A 26289-nucleotide genomic window follows, 5' to 3' on the forward strand; every position below is an offset into this window, starting at 1 on the left:
GAAAATGGAGGGATCATCAGAAGAGTTGGTGTTCCTATTATTCTGACCAGGATCTGGAGGGTAAAGAGGATACACCTCAGATTCCCCCAGAGGAAAGGAAAAAATACTATTTCTCATCTGAGGACATTAATAAACTATTACGTGCAGTACGGAACACTATGAAGATTGAGGAGACGCAGGTGGCTCACGCAATACAAGATCAGATGTTTGGAGGGCTGAGAACTCAAAGGTATAGAGTCTTTCGTGTTATCAAACATATCAAAGCCATGATAATGGAAGAGGGGGAAGATGCAGAAAAAGGCAAGTTATCCCCAGAGATTTCTCAGCCTGTCTCTCCTTTCTAATTTGAACTGGAAGAGGTTAAGGTTTGGGAAAAAATCTCAAAAATTTACCTCCCAATTGCCAGAGTGGGAAAAAAAAACTTTACTCCCCTTGTGAAAACTCTTCCTGTCTTGGGTTTTATATCATTATAAACCTAAATACCCTAAACCAGTGGGTCAGGAACAGGAAGGTCAGAATGGAGGCCATAATATAAACTGTCCTGATAATAGGAGAGAATTCGCTAATGTGCACCTTGGATCTTAAAGATGCATATTAGCCCGTGACCATCCATCGTTGTCACCGGTTCCTGAGGTTTGTGCCATAACATCAGAGGATAATCCAGCATTTTCAATTTCGGTGCTTTCTGTTCTGCCTATCCTGGGCTCCTCGGATACTTACAAAGTTAATGACAGAGGTTGTAACCTTTTTAAGGAAGGTAGGGATTATCTTCATCCCATATTTGGATGATCTCCTTTTGGTGGAGGACTCGGTGCAACAACTCAACTGTCATTCCTCAAACTATCATCACCTTTAAAAAACTGGGTTGGTTCAGCTATTGGGAATAATACAGATTAGAGCCAGGCACACGGAAAGTGTTTCTGGGAGTTCTTCTCAACTCCCACATCAGATCATGTTTCTGACTCTTATAAAACTAAAGGAGGTCAGGAACACAGTTTGGGCCCTCCCAAGAAAAAAAAAGTGGATGTTAATTGGGCGCGCAATGAGAATATTGGGATTGACATCCTGCATTCTAAGTGTACAATTGGGGGGCCAAGCCCACTCAAGAATGTTGCAAAAAGCAATATTGGACTCCTGGGACAGGCAACCATCGGGATTCGACATGAAGATGGTCATATATACAGAGCTAAAGACATCAATGACATGGTGGACGTCTCTAAGAAATCTCCAAAGAGGGGTGCCTTGGTCCTTTCCCCATGTGTCTAGGTTACTACCAAAGCAAGTCAGCAAGATTGAGGTGCCAAGGTGGAAGGTCAATACCTTCAGGGGACATGGTCTACAGAAGTCCGTGCAAGATCTTCCAACTACAGAGAACTGCGGGCAGTATGGGAGATGCTCCAGAGGTACCAGGATCATCTCAGAGGCTGACATGTCAAAATCTTATTCGACATTGTCACATGCATGCTCTAGCCTTACAAATCTTCCAGTGGACAGAGAGGACAGTTCTTTCTATATCAGCTGTTCACCTGAAAGGCTCTTTGAACAGGGTGGCAGACTTTCTTAGAAGGGAAACCTAATGGTCCTCAGAATGAGAATTAAACACGGACTTGTTTCTACAGCGAACCCAATGTTGGGGTGCCCCTCGAATAGACCTGTTTGCATCCTGGAAAAACACAAAAGTGACAAGCTGCTTCTTCCTGAACCCAGAAGACAACCTGCAGGGGTGGATGCCTTGTCCCAAAAATGGGACAGAAAATTTGCTATATGCCTTTTCCATTGATTCAGAGGGTCCTGACAAAAATCCAGGTGGGAAATTAACCTATGGTAACACTGATTCCCCACCCCTTTTTTGGCCGAAAAGGATCTGGTTTCCACTATTAAATCATATGGCTCTAGAAGATCCGCTTCTCCTTCCAGGGAGGGATGACCATCTCTCTAGGTCCGCTCCTACATCACAATATACAACTTTTGTATCTGACAGCTTGGATCCTGAGAGGCAGATCTTAATGTCTCGGGGTCTGTCCGATCGGGTGGTCACAATGATGCAGGAAACTGGTGACTTCTGCTATTTATTCAAATCTGGAAGAAGTTCTGCTCACAATATGTGGAAACCATTATCAACTTCTGCCTATACATTTCTAAAATCCTGGATTTCTTACTTGGATTCGAAAAGTGTTTAAAACCAAGCGTGCTAAGAGTCCAGATCTCAGTGCTGAGCGTCTTTTTTTGACTATCCGGTGGCTAACACTCTCTGGGTCACTAGGTTTTCTAAAGCGATCAGCAGATTTAAGACCCAAAATTGGGAAATCGGTGCTCCCGTGGGATCTAAACTTGTTACTGAACGCTCTACGCAAGTCTCCTTATGAACCTCAGGAGGACATTAACATCAAGATGCCTACCCTGAAAAAGAGTTTCTTGGTAGCATTCACTTCAGCGAAGATTGTTGGCGAAATCCAAGCCCTGTCAGTCAGAGATCATTATCTTTTGTATACTGGAAGATAACATTTTTAAGCTGGACCCGACGTTTCTTCCGAAGGTGGTGTCAAGTCATTCCCTCCTTTTGACAGCATACAAAAATTAGAAGGAAATAATGTTTCTTTCACTGGATGCAAGACTGACAGCTCTACGTTAATGGAGGCTACCAGAGTTTGGAGGCAAGATTCAAACTTTCGTTCAATTCGCAGGGTAGAACAAAAGCAAAAAGGCCTCAAAAGCGATATTGGCCACATGGATCACATCCACCATTTCCCAGACATACGAATCCGAGGGGAGAGCACCATCTGAAAGTCTCAATGCATATTCAAAAAGGGTGATCTCCACTTGGGCTGAAAGGGCAGGAGCCTCAGTAGACCAGATTTATAGAGCCGCAGCCTGGTCTAGCCGAAATACCTTCTGTAAACATTAGAAGCTGGACATATTATCTGGCCAATAGATGGCCTATGGAAGGAAAGTCCTTCCGGCAGTGATCCCGCCCCAAAATCCATTAATTTGGTATTTCTCCTGGTGTGCGGTCATGAGGGACTTCCTGGAAAGTAGGAATTGGTCCTACAGGTAATTGTATTTCCAAGAGTCCATCATGACAGCACCCTTACATTCCCTCCCCTGAATTCCTTGTACTTACAGTATGTGCAGTTAGCATTTGTGTAAGAGCACTCAAAATTTAGTTGCATCCATCCTGGTGTGGTGATTGGTAAAACACTGAGGTGGAAGGGGGGCTTTTAACCTCCCGTGTGTTTCCTGTCCCTAGAGGGTGAGAAGGGCTACTCCTTGTGTGCTGTCATTATAGACTCCTGGAAATACAATTACCAGTGGGACAATTCCTACTTTCAACATCTGGTCCAAATCCTGACTGATACCAACCCCATTTTGCCTAATCAGTTCTTGGAATTTTATCACAATTTCTGGGTCTTTGTTTGTCCACCTGCTTTTTCCCAAATATGAATGGTCTGTGGCTGTTTTTACTTTTGGGAGTAACACAGAACTCATGGTAGTGTTCACATTTTTTTTTTTTTTTTCTCCGGACAATCCTTCCAGATGTCCCAGTCAGAACGGGGCTTCATAAAAAAAAAATAACTACCTCAGTCCTCTGCGGTGTCACTGTCCTTTTGATGTTGTTTTTTTTTTTTTTTTTTGAGAGAAGTGGCTTCTTTTGTTGGCCATACCAGCCTCCATTGGCTTCTTTTATTGGCCATGCCAGCCTCTAATGTCTTCACTGTGAGAGCCAATGCACTTACACCTGCCTGCTGCCATTCCAGAGGATGCTCTGCACTGGTGTTGAATTGATCCCATAACTGAATCCTCTTTAAGAGACTGTTTCGGCTCTTGCTGGACTTTCTTGCACACTCTAAAGCCTTCTTTCCAGCAAATAAACCTCTCTTTAACGTTCTTGATGTTCCAATAAATGTTTGATTTATGGGAAATCTTACAAGCCGCAATGTCCTTGCCTCTAAAGCCCTTTTGATGCAGTGATGATTTCATCTGTTTCCTTGGAGGTAAGCATGGTCAACGGAACAAGATAAACCAGGGGAAGAGTGCTGAGGAGATCATTTGCATATTCCCAGTGCCTTCTGGGATAAGTGAAGAGTCTCCGCGAGCTCAACGATCACTGGATTTTGGCCGTTGCAGCTGAAAAGAGGAAATCGGTACGGCGCGCAAATTTTGGCTCATTTTTCATCGATTTGAAATCTCAATAACTATAACAATATGTAAGAGGCCAGGAGCCATTTGGTGAGCTGCATTTCTTGCTACATGTTCACAGACTTACCAGTGGAAAAGCCAAACTTCACATGCCACAAATGCAATCTTGTGTCCCTATTGGAGGAAAAGTTTCAAAATCTTGGAGAGAGGTTAGCTACGTTGAAAATCATTTAAGGAAGGTGAAGAGTTCTTAGACAGAGCAGAATTATCTCTTCATGTTACAGAAAGAGAAGAAATTCGAAGTGCACCTGAAGAAACAGAGGAATGGAGACATGTGACCCAGAGAAGCAGGAGGATCGGGAGGCAGTCAGCGCCCATACTGCTCTGGAACCAGTACCAGGCTCTCATGCAGGAGAACGATCAAAAAATACATCAGGATAATACTTTGCCCACAAACCGCAACCTTGTACGCCTTCAGAATCCTCCTGGATGGAGAAGAAACTGAGAGTGGTGGTCATGGGGGATTCTCTGTTGAGAGGAAAAGAGGCCGCTATCTGCAGACCGGATATAACTTCAAGAGAAATGTGCTGTCTTCCAAGTGCAAAAATTAAAGATGTGTCTGACAGGATATCAGGACTCTTCAGACCTACAGATGACTACCCATTCCTGCTAATACATGTGGGGACAAATGACACAGCAAGAAACGACCTGGAAACCATCTGCAGTGACTTTGAAAACTTAGGCAAGAAAGTGAAAGAACTGGGAGCGCAGGTAGTCTTCTCTTCCATCCTCCCAGTGGATGGCCATGGAACAAGGAGGTGGAATAAGATTCTGCAGGTGAACAACTGGCTACGTTGATGGTGCCGTCAGCAAGGATTTGGATTTCTGGATCACGGAGTGAATTACCTATACGATGGACTACTTGCTAGAGATGGGGTGCACCTTACGAAGACTGGAAAACATGTATTTGGAAGTCGCCTTGCTACACTCATCAGGAGAGCTTTTAAACTAGAACAATGTGGGAAGGGAAGCAAAAAGCCTGAAAAAGCCATACACCTGGCAAATGGTATTGAGAACTCTGCTATTAGAAGTGGAAAGGAAGAACAAAGACAAAAGAATCCTAAATAACAAAAATACTTGAGAAAGAGAAACCAATCACAAACTAAAATGTTTCTATACTAATGCACAAAGTATGGGCAACAAACAAGGAAAACTGGAACTACTAACGCAGGAAAAGAAATATGATGTCATTGGAATCACTGAAACTTGGTGGGACGATACACATGATTGGAATACAAGGCTAGAAGGATACAACTTATTTGCTAGAAACAGACTTGATAAACGAGGAGGGGGTGTCGCATTGTATGTTAGAAACGCGTATATCTGCACAGAGATTGAAGCTTCAGAGACTGGGAGTTATTTGGAAACTGTTTGGGTAAGAATACAAGGACAGAACAATGGAAAGGACACCATTGTAGGCATTTACTACAGGCCGCCTCTGCAAGCTGAAGATATGGATGAACTCTTTATGCATCAAATGGCCAAGTTCTCCAAAAAATATGACACAGTTGTCATGGGAGATTTCAACTATCAACAGACATTTGTTGGGAATCTCTCTCAGGTAAAACTAACAGGTCAAGGAAATTCTTATCCTTTCTTGCTGACTACTTTATCTTCCAAAAGGTAGGGGAGAAAACAAGGGAATCTGCTACCTTGGATGTAATCCTTATAAACAGGGAGGAAATGGTTGAGGAGGTAAAAGTGGCTGGGACCCTAGGAGGTAGCGACCATGCTATTTTAGAATTTTGGATAACTAGAGGAGGAAGACCTGTGAAGACTCAGATGTCAAGGTTAGATTTCAGAAAGGCAGATTTTAAGGGATTCAGAAAGAGAATTGGAGGGATCCAATGGCTGGATATCCTTAAAGACAAAAATGTCCAGGAAGGATGGGAAATCTTGAAAAATGAAATTCTCAAAGCACAATTGCTAACCATTCCGAAAAGAGGGAAGAATAGGAAGCATTTAAGGAAACCAGGATGGATGAACACAGAACTTAAGCACATGCTAAAAAGGAAGAAAGAAATGTTTATAAAATAAAAAGAGGGAGGCATATCTAAAGAAGAATATAATGCTGTCTGCAGAACCTGCAGGGCACGAATCAGATTACTAAAGCTGACAATGAATTGAGGCTTGCAAGAGACATCAAAAGCAATAATAAAGGATTTTGGGGATATGTGAAAAGTCAAAGATGCTATAGGATTTTTACAGGATGAAAATGATGAAATGGTAAGACAGGATGTCGAGAAGGCCGAACTTTTAAATTCCTATTTTGCATCTGTTTTCTCTCAGAAAGGAAATGTAACGTCAACTGTTCTTCACTGTCCTATTAAGGGAATAGAAGAATCCAGGATATCTATAAACTGAAAGATAGTGAGGAAACACTTAGCTAACCTAAATGAATTCAAGTCTCCAGGTCCAGATGAATTACACCCCAGAGTACTGAAGGAGATAGCAGAAGAAATTTTTGAACCCCTCTCCATAATCTTTGAAAATTCTTGGAGAACAGGAGAAGTGCCAGAAGACTGGAGAAAAGCAAATGTTGTTATCTTCAAAAAGGGGAAGAAGGTGGACCCAGGGAACTATAGGCCGGTGAGTCGGACTTCTATACCAGGAAAGATCTTTGAACAAATTATTAAACAACATGTATGTCAGTACCTGGATAAGAATGAAGTGATTAACCAGAGTCAGCATGGGTTTGTAACTAATAAGTCATGTCAGACTAACTTAATTTCCTTCTATGACGGAATCACGGATTGGGTGGATCAGGGAAATGCTGTAGATATAGTATATCTTGACTTCAGCAAAGCATTTGACAAAGTATCTCATACAATCCTTATTGAAAAAATGACTAGGTATGGAATGGACAAGGCAAGTGTTGGGTGAATTCATAACTGGCTTAGTGATCGGACTCAGTGATCGTAAATGGCTGCACATCCAGTTGGAAGAATGTCTCAAGTGGGGTACCACAGGGCTCTGTCCTGGGCCCTGTATTGTTCAACATCTTTATCAACGATTTAGATGAAGGAATTGAGGGTAAACTGATTAAATTTGCTGATGACACAAAGCTAGGAGGGATAGCTAATACTAGAGAAGAGAGAGGATTCAAAAAGATCTAAATAAACTGGAGCAGTGGGCAGCAACTAACAGAATGGTTTTTAACAGGGAAAAATGCAAAGTACTACATCTGGGCAATAAAAATGAAAAAAGCATATACAGAATGGGAGGAATAGGGCTAAGCAACAGCACATGTGAAAAAGACTTGGGTATACTAATAGATCACAGACTGAATATGAGTCAACAGTGTGATGCAGCAGCAAAAAAGGCAAATGCAATTCTAGGATGTATTAGCAGAAGCATATAGTTTAGATCACGTGAAGTCATTATTGCCCTCTACTCCTCTTTGGTCAGACCTCATCTGGAATACTGTGTCCAGTTTGGGTTCCACATTTTAAAAAAGACATCAACAAACTGGAGCAAGTTCAGAAAAGAGCGACCAGGATGGTGACCGGTCTGCAAACCCTGTCTTACGAGGAAAGGTTGCATGATTTGGGAATGTTTAGCTTGCAAAAGAGAAGACTGAGAGGAGACTTAATAGCTGTCTACAAATATCTCAAGGGCTGTCACATTGTAGAAGGATCATCTTTATTCTCATTTGCACAAGGAAAGACTAGAAACAATGGGATGAAACTGAATGGGAGGAGACACAGATATTAGAAAAAACTTTTTGACAGAGTGATCAATGAGTGGAACAGGCTGCCACGAGAAGTGGTGAGTTCTCCTTCAATAGAAGTCTTCAAACAGAGGCTGGACAGACATCTGTCTGGGATGATTTAGAGAATCCTGCTTTGAGCAGGGGGTTGGACCAGATGGCCCAGGAGGTCCCTTCCAACGCTACGATTCTATGATTCTATTTCAAGCACAGCCCCCTTTTAAATCAACCAGTCTTCTCTTACAACTCTGTCATACTGATTGAAAGAAATATTTCAGCCACCGTGTACTCATTATCGCTTTCATCTGGGCTAGTGAGAGCAACAATGAAAATGTGTAAGCATGTCATTTTGTGGTAGAACTGAAATTAAGTGCAAATGGGGTTTTTGTTAATAAAGATATTCTTGGAAAATAATTGCTATTCAAATTTTTTTTTTTTTTTTTTTTTGCAATTCATCTGATTACAGGACATAACAATCTAGAGTTCATTTAAATTGGCACTATAAAAGTTGAAGCACACAAACTTTTTGTGAAAATCAAAATTTGTGCCATGGCCAAAAGTTTTGGGACCGACACTGCTGTGTCATTACGGTAGTCCAAGTACGGCATGCTCTACTTATCGAATTACTTGTCTCCTAAGAGACCTATGAGCGATGATTTTAATCTCCATTGACAATGGAAATTTCTCTGAGCACATTTGTCAGCTGCAAATTTCAATGCCTCCTGCTGTTCTGAGGGGTCTTCCTCTAGTAGTAAGGCTGAGCCTATGATATTAATGAATATTCTTCCCACCATTCCTTTTACGCACATTCAAACACTGGATGAAACTGCCACAGAACAAGGTTTGGAGATGTTGTTAGATGTTAAGCTTTACGTTTCTAACTAGTGCCAGGCAGCTGCTGCCAAGACAAAGAAAATCCTGGGTTGAATAAAAAGAGGCTTATTTGCTCATGACTAAAACAGTTCAGCCTTTATATAAGTCACTAGCCGTTGAACACCGCACATTTAGTACAATTTTGGACACCTTTTAAAATGGAGATTTAGTTAAACTGAAGTATGAAAGATGGGCACCAAGGTCATTTTAAGGGAATTGGGGGATTACAAGCCTTTAATCAAACATGGGGCTATTCACTTATGGTTGACTTATTCTCAAATATATGTATGGACAGTACAAAGATCTTTCATCTTTTTACACCTGGGCCATTAACAACGACAAGGGGAAATCCTCTACTTCTAAAGGAAAGAGCGTTTTACTATAATAGATATAGATTCTTTACTGTAAGGGCAGTGAGACTGTAAACTGGTTCTGCCACAAGATGTGTAAAGATTGATTCCTTCATCAAGGTCAAGACTGCCTGGATGCACTGTAGTTCTTGCCATTTTATAATTTTCCACGTTATGGGTACTAGGTTTCTGCATATAGGGCACTGATGAATTTATTCTATTGCTACATTTAAAATTGGAGAGCATTTCTCCTTTGAAGGATTATAGGATGGGCTTGGTAAACCAATGTTTTCAAACTTTAAATTCTGTGATTTTATACCCGTTGTCAGCCTGTATGGGAAATCCATCTTGACCCATAATGAGCAGCTGGTGTGGTCTAGACCTTTTTGCCTTAAGTTGTTTAATTGCCATCTGGTTATTCGATTGTGTACTTGAATATTAAACTAGGTCAAGCAAGTTCACTCTCTTTAAGATGGCACATTTGGCATTCATTTCATTTACTCTTTTCTACTAGTGACACCATCTGTGATTTGGGTGGAGTGGATGAACTAGCCAACTATGGAGAGTATTCTGGAGCTCCAAGTGAGCAACAGACCTACGACTACGCCAAGACCATCCTGTCTCTTATGACTAGAGAAAAACATCTTGATGGTAAGCGACCTTATAACGTATCCATTAGAAGATCCACTTTGTTTGCTTACTTCAGCTATATCTCTATATATTCTTGCATTAGAGAACCTGGTAAAAGTATATAAGATGCTTAGGGTATCCTTTTGCGAAAATTTGTTTAACCAAAGTTGTTGTGCTAGAAGACCCACAAAATCATCTTATCCCCCCCCCCCCCAACACAAAAAAAACACAAGTTATGCCGATTTGTTGGGGGTCCAACTGCTGAGATTCCCAGCAATGCTAAGATGGGAGTTATAAAGCCCCGTTTTGAATGGAGCAGAACTGGGCATGCTCTGCCTCCCATTATATTGCATTGTCTATGTTACTGCCAAGTGCTCAGTACTTCTAGCAGTCTCAGAGATCATGAATGTAGCAAAGGCTGAATATTTGCACATCTACTGTGTTCAAGGTGGGGCAGCAGAGCCCGATGCTCAGGTCCCAGGGCCCCTTTCTTAGAATCGCTAGGAATCCGAGAAGTCCGAACCCGAGATATCAGCAAGTTATCCCATTTTAGAAACTGGTAATAGGTTTGAGAAAGCATTTATTGTAACTGTGTGTGTGTGATATAATTTTATTATTATTTTATTTTTTTTAAGGTAAAATCCTTATAATTGGCGGCAGTATTGCAAATTTCACCAATGTTGCTGCAACTTTCAAGGTGAGTTGTCAGATGGTTATAAATTTACAGAAGAGAGCATGTTGGCTTTATCTCGATCAGCCTTTGCACCTTTGCCATTTCTTTGGCCCCAGGGTATTGTTCGAGCCATCAAAGACTTTCAGGGACCACTGAAGGAACATGAGGTTACAATATTTGTGAGACGAGGTGGGCCAAATTATCAGGAGGGACTTCGTGTTATGGGTGAAGTAGGTGAGTAAAAGAATGAGAGCAAGAAAAAAATATATATATTTTTCCTATGCTGCGCTATCCCAGAGATCTTGGCTTTAAGACTAAATGTTTAGCTTACATTGTAATGTTCAGTTCCTGTGTTCTCATACCAGTAATGTATTCAGAGGTAACCTCACTGATCATATTCTTAGAGTATATGCACACACCGCTGTTTTTTCAGCAAAAGTACTGCCGAGTTTTTCTAGGTGAAGCCACTTCAGAGAAAACGCCTAGCTGTATTGGCAGTTTCTTTTTTCTGGAGTGGTCTCACTGGCAGCTTTGCTGTGGTCTCTTCGCTGCCAAAATTTTTTTTTCCTGTGCTTTCCACTATAATGGAAGCCACCCAAATGGTCAACATGCTATTACTTTTATAACAAGTAGCAAAAGCTTGAGCTGTGGTGCACAGCAATATTCTTACAATGCTGTGCAATACATTCATTGTTTGTGCCAGTTTTGTGTTGCTTTTTTCAGCTGTGTTCCAGGCACAATTGACTTTGCATGCGTATAACGTTACAAAGAGATATGGACTAATTATTTAATTAATTTATTTATTTTTTTGCATTAAAAGTAAATGTCTCTGCTTGTCCTGTTTTTCTTATAAAGGTAAAACCACTGGGATTCCAATACATGTGTTTGGTACCGAAACTCATATGACAGCCATTGTGGGTATGGCCCTGGGCCACAGACCAATTCCAAACCAGCCTCCTACTGCAGCTCACACCGCTAATTTCCTGCTGAATGCCAGTGGCAGCTCCTCAGTAAGTCAGATATATTCTAAAATTTTGGGGGGACATTTCATGAGGGGGCATTACAATATATAAATGTATCTGGGGGGCATTTTAACATTTAAATAGATTTTTAGTATTGCTAATTTTCCCTGTTACTGGGTCTGGTATACTACCCCACAGCCTGATGGCTGAATCCCTTCTCGATAAGCTGATCCCAGTTATCAGCTGTATTATGTAGGGATACTTGTCAGTGTCAGTAAGTGTTAAAGGGCTTATCCGGGGCATTTTTACTTTTTTTTTTTTTTTTTTTTTTTTTTTTTTTTTATGGGGTTGAGAACTTACCGACAGGTAGTTATGAATTACCTACCTGTTCTGCCCGGCGACTATCTTCTGGCTGCCTACCAATTTCTTCCCGCTTGCTATTTTCCTGCATCGTGTGAAGTCACATTGGCAGAGCAGCGCCTTCTCTTATGCTCCGCTCTGTCGATGGGGTGTCACTGCCAATGTCATACTGAATAACAGCCAGCTCCCCGCTGCCTAACTGCTGGGAGCTGCTGTCAATTAGCAGTAGTGATGTCTCAACAAGAGAGCATCCTGGAAAAGAAAGCACTGCACTGTTGAGGTGAGATCAAAGATGCAGGAGAGTCACCTTCCGAGTCGGGAAAGATCGTTGTAGGGCAGAACAGGCACAAAGTTGGCAACTACCTGCCGGTAACTTCTTAGCCCCATGCATTAAAAAAAAAAAACAAGATAACTCTGTTAGGTTTTTCATTCAGTGCCTCCAGAAGGAAAATTTAAGCAAAATCAGTAAGTTTTCTGTGTAATGCAGGACTGCATAGTTCCTCCAGAGAGGAGGCAATGCCAAGAGGAGAGGATACGGAATAGAGGACTTCATCCACCCATTAAAGGGGCATTCTCATCTCCAAGGACCTATCACAATATGTAGTAAGTGTCATAATATTACAGCAAATACCTCCAATTAGAAATGTAGCCATAGTTCTTCAGATTCTATTTCATTTACCCCATGTGCAGGGCGCTGCAGTAGCGTATGTATTCATGGTTATGACCACTAACTGTCACTATATGAGTGGTCGTAACCATGGATGTCTAACCTACTGCAGTGCCCTGCACATCCGGTAAGCGACATGGCAATCAGAAGAACTATACTACATTTGTAGTTGGAGGTATTTGCTGATGATGATAATAATAGTAGTAATAAATTATTATTAAATATTGGGATAGGCGTTTGGAGATGTGAATGGGTATTATAAATCGGATGATCCCAATAAATTAGTCTTCCTAACATAAAGGGGTTGTCCACTAGTACACTACTTGGATGATCCCTTCCCAATTGAGATATTCCCACGTGTAACATAAAAACAGTCCATACTCCTCCTCTGGGGCTCGTGTGACGTTATGTAACATAAGCTCTGCAGTCAATCAGCAGATGCTATTGGGTAGCATTACTCTCATTTTCTTGTAATATACCTGATATTTAAAGGAAATCTGAGACTAGCAGCAGGTTGAGGCGACTGTTGAGGCTTTTCTGGCGGAGACAAGTATCGACTGTTTGTATTTTACATAGGGGAATATAACAATTGTGAAGGGGTTGTCTTAGTGTTGAAAGAACACACAGGATACAAGATTGAGGTGGCTTTCAGATCCGTTTCCTTGAAGATTCTGTATATGGCTTTACTGTTACTGTAATACAGTCTTCATGATTTGCTGTTCCACAGACTCCTGCACCGAGCAGAACAGCATCCTTCTCAGAATCGCGCCAGGATGAGATTACTCCAGCAAAAAAGTCCAAGCAGGCCATACCCAATGGTAAATTTTATTTCTTTCTACAACCTTTTTAAGTATCTCTTATCACTTACGTGTGGCATAAAAGAACACTTGATGAAGTGGTAAATAACTGAAGTGTAATGTCAGAGGTCACGTCTGTCATATACCCTAGGCCAGAATTGTTTTTAACCCCCCCCCCCCCCAAAAAAAAAAAAAAAATATATATATATATTTTTCTCACTAGGTCTTTTGCAATTATTGGAGATTGTTACAAATATTTTTTTTTAATCAAAATCAAATATTCAAGTCCTCATTTACGCTAGTTTTGGTTTTTGAGTTTTTTGTTTTTTTTTTTTAAATCAGTGGTGTGGGTCATATTTGTATTAGTGTTCTGTCAGTGTGTTCAAAGTGCTGCCCATTGTGTTGGATTGTCAATGCAACTCTCTTCTCCCACTCTTGACACACTGATGGCAACACCGCAGAAGAAATGCTAGTCTAAGAGGGTCAGATTCCTTGTAGGAATGCTCGGATCTGACACCCATAATGTGGTGGTGCACCATCTTGTTGGAAAAACTCAGGGAATGTGCCATCTTCTGTGCATAAAGAGGGCAACACATCATGTAGCAATTTCAGATATCCAGTATCATTGAGGTTTCCATAGATGAAGAATGGCCCCACTATCTTTGTACCCCATATATCATACCATACCATCAATTATGGGTGTCAGGTCCGAGCAATTCCTACATGAACAGTTTCCTGGAAAGTGGATTGGTCATCAAGGTCTCCCAATCTGACCTCCTTAGACTTTTATCTTTGGGGTCATCTGAAGGGAATTGTCTATGCTGTGAAGATACGAGATGTGAAGCATCTGAAACAATGGATACTGGAAACCTGTGCTAGCATTTCTTCTGCGGTGTTGCTATCAGTGTGTCAAGAGTGGGAGAAGAGGGTTGCATTGACAATCTAACACAATGGGCAGCACTTTGAACACATTTTATAACTGGTCATAAACTTGTAAATAACTCATTAAAGAATAAAGCTATGTTAAAACCAAGCACATCATTGTTTTTCTTGTGAAATTCTCAATAAGTTTGATGTGTCGCGTGACCCGCTTCCCATTTGGAAAAAATAAAGTTGGATCCAAAATGGCTGACTTCAAAATGGCCGTCATGGTCACCACCCATCTTGAAAAGTTTTCACCCTCCCAGATACTGATGTGCCACAAACAGGAAGTTGATATCACCAACCATTCCCATTTTATTTAGGTGTAGCCATATAAATGGCCCACCCGGTATTTTCCAGAACCATTAACATTCTATACCATACTGGCATAATGGTAATCATTGGCAAAAGGGTACAAATATATAATCCATGGAACATGGGGAGTTTAAAGATGATCATATACATGAAATGTACTCTGTACATAAGGAAAAATTCGCAATTTTGTAATCTGTTTAATTTCCATGCCATTTCCAAAATATTTGCTTGCTATCAATGATTATATGTGGCTTTTAACAAGAGATTTCTTATGCTCCTAAAGGGAGTCTGTCAGCACAGAATAACTATTCAAACCAAGCACTGATGTTAAATGCACCCTTGGCATGGACACGGAGTTGAGTGAACCTTCCCACCTACGTTTCCCTTTTATCTCCACCCTCTTCTATCTTGATTGACTGTTCTGGCCTTGCGTAAGTCAGAGAGGGTGGCGATAGGTGGGAAAACAAGAAGCGGGTGGAAAGGTGAACTGAACTGCTCGACCACACCACAGGTGCACCATAACCTGTGCTTGGTTTGTACAGTCATTTTGTGCTGACACTATCTTTAGCAAGCAAGGCACCTTTGTGGGTACTGCTCAATGTCCGTGCTGTGTTATTGGCCTTTGAATGTTAACAAGAATCCTTGTATTCAGTGACCACAAGCTCAAATATGGAAAATAGGAAGCAATTGTTACTGTACAAGAAGGTTTCAGAACCTTGACTTGCTGTATTAGCGACTTAGTACGATTCTAATCTGTAGATGACCATAGTCGCATCTAGTATTGGTGAATGCATAGAATTGGGTTTTGTTCAACCTCACCTTCTCTTAAAGTGGCCATTCTGGGCATGCACCCTAACTGTCTCGTTTTAACAGATCCATCGGCTGTACATGGACCTATTAAAGGTAGGCTGGCAGCTGAGAGCTGGGTGTTGGCTGTGCTGTCTCAGTCTGCAGTGTGTGTATTCTGCTGCCCTACCCTCTCATCTGTTCCTTTTTTGAAAAACATGACTCAGAATCAAGGCGATCCATTGTTGTGTGTAAATAACTGTTGTGCATTCATTACTCCCTCCAAAAAGCTGATCATTCAGCACAGTTGTTATGGTTGCCCATGTGTAGTGTTTCTTGTTTTTCTTTGTACTTTTTTACATCGTTGGTTTGTGTATATATAACTATGCTACTCCTTTTGCTTAGCTAGAAAAGCAGAACCTGCTTTTACAAGGTTAAAGATGATTTTCATCATGATAAATGGTTCAAATTCTTGTGAAAACCTGCAAGTTTAAAAATTACATTTTTATTAAAGATTCTCTCCCTTCTAAAGAACGGAAGGGATTTTTAATTTGATACTACTTGTTATCTAGGTTTCCAATCACTGCTGAGGTCGAGTTGATCAACAGTGACCAAACAGGAGCAGTGCTTACAAGCTCTTTTCAACAGAGCTTGTAATCGCTGCTCTGAAACTGAATGGATCCGGCCAGCTTCAGTCCCTCTTTGCACCTCCGATGCTGCAAAGGCGAGACTGCCCCTGCTTGCAGCACTGGTGTTCACAAGCAGTGGCAATCAAGCAAGAGCGCAACTCCCCTAGGCAATCTCATGGCAAGGGAGCAGGGCACGCTTGAGATTGATGTTGAGAATGCCTTTAAGAGCAACCCAAGATACATCTATTGGCATGATTCCCTGTACAATACAAACCTTCAGTGAAAACTTTTGTTTTCCCTTCACCCATGACAGCACCACATGAGAGAGGGATCCGCCCCGCCAGGACAGGAACCTACTGAGACCTAAGGGGCGGCACCTCTCCCCCGCTTCAGTTGGGTTCCTGTCCTGGAAAGGAATCCCACTGTGGCGGTGCCTGTCATGGCGAAGAAAGAAGAAGAGAAAAAAAAAAAAAAAAAAAAAAAAGGACCCAGGCCCGTCCTGGCGCGGGAAGAACAGGGAGCTTACCTGTAGCGCCGGCCGTCTGGTCCTGGAAGCGCAGTCCCCCGGGGTTCCTCTGGACTCCGGGTTCATGCGGGCGCGGATGGGATCCCGGTGGCTCCGGGAAGCCCCCACCGCGCCGCCCTCCCCTCGCGCACGCCGCATCTCGATCCCCGTGGCAGGGGAGAGACGCTGGCTTCTTCCGGCCGCTGACGTCAGCGGCGCTGTGGATTCTGGGTGCGCCGGCTGACGTCAGCAAGAAGGCGACTGTGTAATGGCGCCTGAGGCGACGCCGGCCGGCTTTCTGAAGCGGTCGGCCGGCGGTCGCAGGGGGGAGGGAGACGCTCACCAGGACGGAAGCGCGTAATTCAAAAAGAGGAAGCAACGGCAGAACGAGCGGTGCAAGATGGAGTCAGAGCAGGAGCGCTCAGTGTCCCTGACTCCCTCACAGCCCTCTGGCAGAAAACATGGAAGCCATTCAAGCAGTAGTCGCCCCAGCCGCAGGTCGGGGGACTCCTCAAGGTCCAAAGAGCACAGGTCTCATGCTCCGACGCAGCCTCCGAGTCCGGTACCCTTGATTACGGGTGGTGAGTGATCTTCGTGAATGTTAGCATTATGTTAATATTGATTTTCTGTTGTATGCTCTACCCCGTAGGAAAGGCCCAGAAAAGCAGGAAGCAAGAAGAACAATAGGGAATGTGCTATATGTAAAAATCCCCTAGCAAGAGATTGGCAGAAAGATCTCTGTGCCTCTTGCATTCAGCGAACTATGGCGGAGGAAGCGCCTAGTTTCGCAGCCAATTTGATATCCGCCCTCAGGTCAGAAATGGAGGGTTCAATTAAGTCCCTATTGAAAAAAGGGAAGAAAAGTAGGAAGAATCCACCTAGTTCTCCCTCAGAGTCCGCATCAGCCTCGTCTCAGGCGGAACAATCCTCAGACAGTGACACGGGGGGGTAAACCATGTTTCCCTGTAGAAGACACAGATACCCTCATAAAGGCCATTAGAACCACAATGGGCCTACAGGAAGAAAGGGCGGCTAAAACCCTAGAGGATGTCATGTTTGGGGGGCTTCAAGAGAGGAAAAAGCAGACCTTCCCAGTGAATGAGAGAATCCAGGCGCTTATTGAGAGAGAGAGTGGAAGAAACCCGAAAAATCGGGGGCCCTTCCGTCCACTTCTAAGAGACGATATCCCTTTGAGCACAAGGATGCGGAGATATGGGATAAAGTCCCAAAAATAGATGCAGCAGTTTCCATATCTTCCAAAAGTTCGGCCTTGCCCTTGGAGGACTCAAGGGTCCTTAGAGACCCGCTGGACAAAAAGGCGGACTCATATTTGAGGCACGCGTGGGAAGCGACAGCAGGAGGACTAAAGCCGGCGATAGCGGGCACCTGCACGGCACGCTCCCTCATGATCTGACTGCAGCAGTTGGAAGAGAAGCTGGCATCAAAAGTCCCAAGAGAAGATTTTAGCAGATATGTATCTCTTGCACGTGGCAGAGGCTTTTTTGGCAGATAACTCGGCAGACTCTATTAGGTTGACTGCTAGGGCAGCGGGACTGTCAAACGCTGCTAGGCGAGCATTATGGCTTAAGGGCTGCCCAGGTGACCTACACTCAAAAGCGAAATTGTGCTCTCTCCCCTGCGATGGTCAGTTCTTATTCAGCAAGAACTTAGACGATATCCTGGAGAAAGCAGGGGACAAGAAAAAAGGCTTCCCCAGGTTCCCGACGGAACAGAGAAGACAGCCCTTTCGGAGGGGAAGATTCCTGTCCCGCTGACAGAAGATGGGAGGATAAAAGGAAAAGAGTCGGGATTTATGTTTGGTGGGGGTACCTCCACCTCAAAGAAATCACCACAATGATGCCAGTATTCCAGTGGGGGGGGAGATTGGCACTCTTTTTCCAGGTCTGGGAAAAGATCTCCTCCAATACCTGGATCCTGGGCATCCTAAAAGATGGCCTGAAAATCCCCTTTATTCGCCAGCCAAAACCCGTGGTTGTCATTACACCCATCAGGAAGGTAACCGAAGAACAGTTGGCTCTAGAAGCCGAGATCCTGACCCTGATAGACAAGCAGGTACTTTATGAGGTCCCACACACGCAGGAAGGAATGGGGTTCTATTCACCCCTTTTTCTCATAAAAAAACCGGATCAGTCATTCAGGACAATTATAAATCTCAGAGGGCTCAATCGATGGATAAGAAGCCAGACCTTCAAGATTGAGTCGGTGGCCACAGCCGTGAAGCTACTACATCAAGATTGCTTTATGGCCGTAGTCGACTTAAAGGATGCATATTATCACATCCCTATCCATCCAGATTACCAAAAATACCTAAGGGTAGCACTTTATATCCAAGGAAGACTGAGGCATTTCCAGTTCAGAGCTCTTCCATTCGGAATATCCATAGCCAGGGCTGTGGAGTCGGTAAGCCACAGTTGCGACTCCGACTCCTGGATTTTATCAGGCTCCGACTCCGGCTCCGACTCCTTCATAAATGGCCAATTCATAACAACAAATTACTGTTGTAAAATATTAAACATCGTGCTTATTCAGTTTCTCACCATCATATAAGTAATCAGACCACTTAGAGCAAAAACTACATTTATTAGAATACAATTAGAATATAGCAAATAACTTTTATAAACTTTTCTAAACTATAAGTAAATATGCAATAAACAATTTTATGTAGTTAATAAGAAGAAATCTATAAATTTGTCCTCAGAAAAAGTATTGCCTCTGTCAGATCCTCCTTCATGGATGCCCTCAAATCTGATCTAATTATTTTGAGAGCAGAGAACAACCTCTCTACACTAACTTGTGTTGGTGGCAAAGCAGTAACCACTCGGGCAACATGTCTGACAATGTCAGGATACAGAGGAATCGCTTGTTGCACTGTTATTTTTGATGAACGGTCAAATTTCTCAATTTCTTTTAGTGCACATGAAAAATTCTGCTGAAATGTACTGGCTGTGTTCCTTGATGGGGATGACTCTTCTATGCGAGAACGCTTTGCACGGTCCTTGTGATCCAAATATTTTTCGAAATTAAATTCTTCATCAGTTGATGATGAGGGTGAAGATGTGGCAGGACGACCAAATTCTTCTTGTTCCTCCTGACTGTTCTGCAACCCTTTCATCCTTACTGCTATTTCAAACAGAGCTTCTTTTCCTTTACTTAGCTGTTGATCATCTAGAAGAATCCGATGCATTGGGTCTACATAAACAGCTGCCAAAAGAATGTTATTTTGTAATAGTAGCTCCCCTCTCCGTTTCATTGATGTAGCAATGCCACTTGCAATTAACCCTCCTCTTTGGGACAGGCGAAACATCAGGTTCTTCCACTCCTTTAAGAAAATACCGGGAGTTAAGTCCTCTGCTTGTAATTTTTTAGTCACTGTAAATGGGTGCTCTAGCAATTTTTCCAGCTCAGTCACCTGATTCCACTGACTTTCATTTAGCGTCAGTTGAGGGTTAGCCATGTCTACAAGAAAGGTTTTCAGTTCAACCAAGCGCTGAATCATTAAGTAAGTACTGCCCCATCGTGTGGCTTGATCAATAATTGCCCCTTTTCCAGCACGTCTCTTCAAAATTGAGTCAACTTTAGGGGTTCTGGCAACAGTAGCCAATTTTCTCACCTTGCCAATCAGTGCAGCAGCATGTCCTTCTTGCAGACTGTCTCTTATAGCCAGCTGTAGCGTATGCACAACACAGCGCATGTGATGAATGAAAGAACATATTGACACAGTTTCAACAAGATCATCTAAACTATCATGTTGCTGTTCATCTGAAGCAACTTCAGTTTGCTCCTCAGTTACAATACTGTGTTCCTCTATTTCAAACATTTGTGTCTGTGGACCCAGAATGTTCTTCTAGCTGCTGGTCACCATCATTACTCTCATTCATTAGCTTAATAGTACTTATCATATTTGAAGCATTGTCAGTTACGACAGAAAGAACTTGCTCTTTTTTAAGTTCATAGTCTTGCAGAACCTTTTCCACCAAGACCTGGAGAAACTCACTGGTGTGATGAGCTTTGGTGTCTTTTACTGCCAATGTCTTGGTAACTATTTCATTTTTGTCACAAACAAATCGGACATTGATGGCAAAATAGTTCACTCTGTGACGTGTGCAGGCATCCATTTTAAGAAACAGAAAGCGTCCCTTGAGAGTTTTTTTAAGTTCTTCCTTTTGTTTAAAAGCTTCTTCGATTACTAATTTTCTAATACTCTCTCTCTCTCCAGAGAAACATCAAGCTTGCGGGCCATTTCCCCATTCAGACACATAAAAGCTGGTCGTGAAAATAATGAAATAGGCACACTATCCTTTACAACAAGCTCTATGATCTGTTTTTTAAATGTATCTACTGTCATTGTCACAGTAACTTTGTTACTGACAAAATATCTTGCAACTGATGGCTGCAAAGTTCTCTGCTCCTTTGTTTGGCTGGAAGAGCTGGGCACTGGTTCATTGGTTTGGATGCAGTCTTTCTCATCCACTGCTTTCAGTACTTCTGGATGAAAGCGCTGTAAATGTCTCTTTAGATTAGAAGCTCTGGTAGGAGCATTTTTATCTTTGCCTGAATATGCACTCATCTTGGCTTCACAGCATTTGTTTTTGTCTGGATCATTTGTCATACACTGACAGACATAATGTTTTCTATCTTGAGTGATGGTGAAATGTTCAAATACAGCTGATTTAATGTGATGCTTCTTTGACATTCTCAGGTTTTTAATTCTGCATTCACAATCCAAATGACAATTGTTTTTCCTAAAAACAATTGTACAAAATTATTGCCAGGTCGTACAACTGATATAGTGGTCAGTAATACTGTTATTATTCCTCATGTACTCACAGTTAACTGATGCGAGGTTGTTGAAAGGATTATACTTCTTACAGTCTTCCTCTTCTGAGTAGCAGGCAGCTGTGAGATGCTTGGAAGACGCACACCTAGTATGATCTAGTCTAGAGGAGGAGCTTTACTACTAAGAATTTGCAACACATTTTCACTTTCAGTTTCATACATTGTAAGTAGGGGGGTTGGGGCAGCATGAGGTTAACCAAGTATAAGATTAGATAAGGGCAGTGGAGAACAGTGACACACAAAAGAAGTAAGAAATGTCTCTATCTCCAGCAGAACTGCTTATCACTGTTGTTCATAGTTTGATAGAACATATATATTTGAGTAACATTTATAAAATTCATATGAAAGTTCAATTATGAAATATTAATACATTTTTTTTAAAGCTGGAGTCGGTACATTTCTACCGACTCCGACTCCAACCAAAACTAACTCCGACTCCGACTCCACAGCCCTGTCCATAGCCCCGAGAGTTTTCACCAAGGTCATAGCAGAGGTGACAGCCTTTCTCAGAATTCACAACAGTTATAATACCATACCTGGACGATTTTCTTATAGTGGGCAGCTCAGAGGACCACTGCACGGCGCAGTTGAGCCGGGTGGATAATCAATTTCAAAAAATCCAAATTACAACCCCTAAAAAAACAGACCTTCCTGGGTTTCATACTGGATTCAGAAAGGCAGGAGTGTCTGCTCCCGGATTCCAAAATAGAGAAGGTATAAAATCTGGTCTCGGCGGCCCGGAACCAACCATGTATGACATTGAGAAGGGCAGTGTCCCTACTAGGTACCCTAACAGCCTGTATTCCGGCGGTAAGGTGGGCTCAGTTTCACACCCGTCAACTCCAGGAGGAGATATTATCAGCGCAAAGAATGCTAAGAGGGTGTTTAGAAGGGAAGCTGGAGCTTTCCGTAAAAACCAGAGATTCTCTCAACTGGTGGCTGAACGGTACAAATCTGACCTCAGGAATACCTTGGGACAGACAGACGACAGATGTGATTTTAACAGATGCAAGCTCCTCGGGGTGGGAGGCACACCTAAGGGGCCTAATAGGCCAGGGCTCCTGGACAGCTCAAGAAAGGGAAGAATCTTCCAACCTAAGAGAACTGTGGGCAGTGAACAAGGCCCTAAGTCACTTCATTCCATTACTCCAGGGTTGCAACGTACGCATCATGTCAGACAACAGAGTAACAGTGGCGTATATCAACCACCAAGGGGGGGACAAGATCACACTCCCTAATGAAAGCGGCAAGCGACATTCTGAGCAGAGCAGAGGAACACCTACACTCCTTGACAGCCTTACACATAAAAGGGGCAGAAAACATAGAGGCAGATTTTCTGAGTCGCAATACCCTGAGGCAAGGAGAATGGACACTAAATCGTTCCATCTTTCAAAAAATAATGCAGCTTTGGGGGAAACCAGTAATAGACCTCTTTGCCAACAAGTACAACAGGCAAACAGAAAGGTTTTGCTCTCTGAACCCGAGAAAAGAGCCATGGGCAGTGGACTCATTGCACATCCAGTGGAACTTCAGGCTAGCTTATGCGTTCCCCCCAGTGGCTCTGATCCCAACAGTTGTCAGGAAGATCAGAAGCGATCAAGCCAGGGTGATTCTAATAGCCCCATTTTGGCCGAAAATGCCCTGGTTCTCTCTACTACAAAGAATGTCCCTCTCCGATCCATGGGTTCTGCCAGAGATCCCGGACCTACTAGCGCAAGGGCCAATATTCCACACTCAGGTCAAAGGATTCCATCTGACGGCGTGGAATTTGAAAGGTCGCTTTTAATGGATAGAGGGTTCTCCCCCGGGCTGGTGGCCACCCTGCTAAAGAGCAGGAAACCAGTGACGACTAACATCTACGGCAGAACATGGAATAAGTTCCTACAGTTCCTAGGTAAGCCGTTAGGAAAAGAACCCCGGATTAGTGCCATCCTGGAATTCTTACAATCGGGGCTGCAGATGGGATTAGCAGTGAACACACTTAAGGTTCAGGTATCTGCACTGGGGGCACTCTACAACTGCAAATTGGCATCAAATAGGTGGGTAGCCAGATTCATTAAATCCTGCCATAGAGCTAGGCCTATCCCAATACCCAGAATAGCCCCCTGGGATTTAAACCTAGTGCTCGAAGCCCTTACAAAGGAACCATATGAGCCGTTACACCAGCTACCCCTGAAGTTTCTGACCCTAAAGACGATCACTTTAGTGGCCCTTACGTCAGCCCGCAGAATAAGCGACTTGCAGGCCCTCTCAATAAATCCACCCTATACGCAAGTTTTTCAGGATAGGGTAGTGTTAAGAACAGACCCCGCTTATCTCCCTAAGGTAGCGTCAGATTTCATTAGAGGTCAGGAGATTGTCCTCCCATCCTTCTGCGAGAATCCGAAAAATTTTGGGGAGGAAAAATTCCATAGTTTGGATGTTAAGAGGGCTCTCTTAGAATACATATCTGTCACTAGCCAGCGGAGGAGGTCCCAGTCCCTATTCGTAGCTTTTCAGAGTGCCAGGAAAGGCTACGGGGTTTCAAAAGGGACTATTGCTAGATGGATTAGGGAGGCCATTAGTGTAGCCTACACAGCTAGTGGTATCCCGATTCCTGATGGCATCAAGGCTCATTCCACCAGAGCCGTGGTGACCTCCTGGGCTGAAAAGGCAGAGGTATCAATTGAACAAATTTGTAAGGCTGCTACCTGGGCCTCACCTTCAACCTTTTGTAAGCACTATAGATTAAATCTATCCTCCTCTGCTGACTTAACCTTTGGTAGAAGGGTGCTGCAAGCGGTGGTCCCTCCCTAAGGTGTTTCGAAGTCTCCAGAAATCTCTCATGTGGTGCTGTCATGGGTGAAGGGAAAACCACCATGGTTACTTACCGGTAGCCGGTTTTTCCGGAACCCATGACAGCACCCGTATATTCCCCCCCCTCCCCACCGTATGGGTGTGCACAATTAGTAGGGTGCTTTTGAGTGATGTGGTGTTGGCTTAAACATGTAACTAACCGGGAAGTCCTCTCAATGCTCTGTAACCCAACTGAAGCGGGGGAGAGGTGCCGCCCCTTATGTCTCAGTAGGTTCCTGTCCTGGCGGGGCGGATCCCTCTCTCATGTGGTGCTGTCATGGGTTCCGGAAAAACCGGCTACCTGTAAGTAACCATGGTGGTTTTGTAGTTAACGGTCTACTATAGTTGCTGTGAAAATGGACTTCTTCCTGGCTGTCAGTATGTCAATGCAGATTGTGTCCATTTTAATATGGGATCCTTCTATGATATAATTAAATCTACATTTCACAATAGGAAACCTAAAAATAAGAGGAGACCTATTCTGCTATGCAAAAGGGTAGTCATGCTTAAAGTTATTATGGAAGTAAATCCTAGAAAAATGTCTAAAATTGAGGTGGCCATACAAGTGGTAATGCTGGCTTCTGTCTGGAGAAAAGAGGAGTATGGTATGTGTAAAGCTGACGACCATTTATCTTTACCACCCCCATACTGTTGCAGGTTTCAGTCGATCAAGCATGCATTGTTTTGTATAGTGACGGTGAATTAAGACACCTTAGGGCAGCTTGGGTCCTATAAAACCAAAGGATCAGGCATGTTGAAATGGATCTGTGCAATTCTTCTTTTCCACGACAACTGGGACCATTCAGGAGGACACCATACACACTAGATCTTCAGTTGACCCCGCTTTGCCGACTTTATTCCTTCCAATGGATGTGACTCATTAAGAGTGTATGGTATCCTTCATTAACGAGAGTCATATTTCAATTGGTGTAAAAAGATGGCTAAAATAGGTTTTTCTAGATTCTATGGTAACCATCAAAATGGTAAGATGGCTGATGTCGGCAATGATAAGTCTGCATGGGAGACCATTAGTGACACTCCAACCCTAGTAACGTGGCCTAGCCATGATGTGCTGGCTTGTGTGACTTGTTTGCTTTGATGGTTGTTTTTGTCACTGACGTGTACGTAGGTTCATTAAGTATCTCTAAAGCAGTAGCTTGGCGCTCTGGGACACTTATCCTGTAGCTTATTTCCAACTTTTTCTATTTATGTTGCCAGATGAATAATATGATTTGCAGATTTATAATTTTTCAAGTGACGAGTTAGAAATTAAAAGTAGAATGTATGCTTTTAATACATTTGGAACTTCACAAAAGTTACCATAAACACTCAAGAAATTCTGCAGTGCCTGTAATTGGCTAAATACTGTTTTCAGCATTGAATTTAACAAAATGCAAATCATATTACAAGTTTCGTGAATAGATAACTATTCTAAAAACTAAGGTGTAGACCGACAACTCCGTAGATGTGTGCAGGTCATCCGGTGTGTGCTCCCTTGACTTGCTGTGTGTTCCTTGCTCTATGCCACCTTTCTGCTTGGATTCATAGTGTGTCCAATTTTCCCTATTGCATGCCGGCTAAGTCCCATCCATGTTCTTTTGCAGCTAAGGCAACTACGCTGTTCAGCCACCATACCAAAGCTATTGTGTGGGGCATGCAGACCCGGGCAGTTCAAGGCATGCTGGATTTCGATTATATATGCTCCCGTTCCGAACCATCGGTTTCAGCAATGGTCTACCCTTTCACGTAAGTCTGTGAACCTTAGTATTTTTTGTCAAAAATATAGCGATTTAGCATACTATTTTTATGTTGGACAACTATGAATAAAGACCATAAGAAGATGTCTACAATTGATCCATTTTATTTTTTATTTAGTTAGACATGGAATCTGAAAATGACCACATTTAACGTGATCTAGGCAAAAAGTATGGGTTGACAATTATATTACTCAGTAATTTTAATTTTTTAATTGGATATCCCTTTCTTACCAGTGGTGATCATAAGCAAAAGTTCTATTGGGGACACAAAGAAATCCTCATTCCAGTTTTTAAGAACATGGCCGATGCCATGAGAAAGCATCCTGAAGTGGACGTTCTGATCAACTTTGCCTCCCTAAGGTCTGCTTATGACAGTACCATGGAGACCATGAATTACCCTCAGGTTTATTTTATTCTTAGTATTTTTTTTTTTTTTTTAATAATCTTGTTATAGTGTTTGCTCAGG

At 42.7% G+C, this 26289-nt stretch overlaps 1 protein-coding gene across 2 annotated transcripts in view; it reads left to right on the forward strand.

Moving 5' to 3' along the window:
• ACLY (ATP citrate lyase) overlaps positions 1 to 26289 on the forward strand; it is a 94923-nt gene that overhangs the window by 51076 nt on the left and 17558 nt on the right. The window contains exons 9-16 of one of the 2 annotated variants that reach the window (XM_073572373.1): positions 9644 to 9780; positions 10395 to 10456; positions 10549 to 10666; positions 11288 to 11442; positions 13149 to 13239; positions 15328 to 15357; positions 25671 to 25812; positions 26058 to 26226. In XM_073572373.1, the coding sequence (XP_073428474.1) occupies positions 9644 to 9780; positions 10395 to 10456; positions 10549 to 10666; positions 11288 to 11442; positions 13149 to 13239; positions 15328 to 15357; positions 25671 to 25812; positions 26058 to 26226 (904 nt within the window). The remainder of the gene's footprint in view (positions 1 to 9643; positions 9781 to 10394; positions 10457 to 10548; positions 10667 to 11287; positions 11443 to 13148; positions 13240 to 15327; positions 15358 to 25670; positions 25813 to 26057; positions 26227 to 26289) is intronic. The other variant, XM_073572374.1, reaches the window with a different exon arrangement.

The sequence above is a fragment of the Dendrobates tinctorius genome, unplaced genomic scaffold (genome assembly GCF_039654945.1).
Source record: "Dendrobates tinctorius isolate UK_male_01 unplaced genomic scaffold, ASM3965494v1 ptg000032l, whole genome shotgun sequence".
NCBI lineage: Eukaryota > Metazoa > Chordata > Amphibia > Anura > Dendrobatidae > Dendrobates > Dendrobates tinctorius.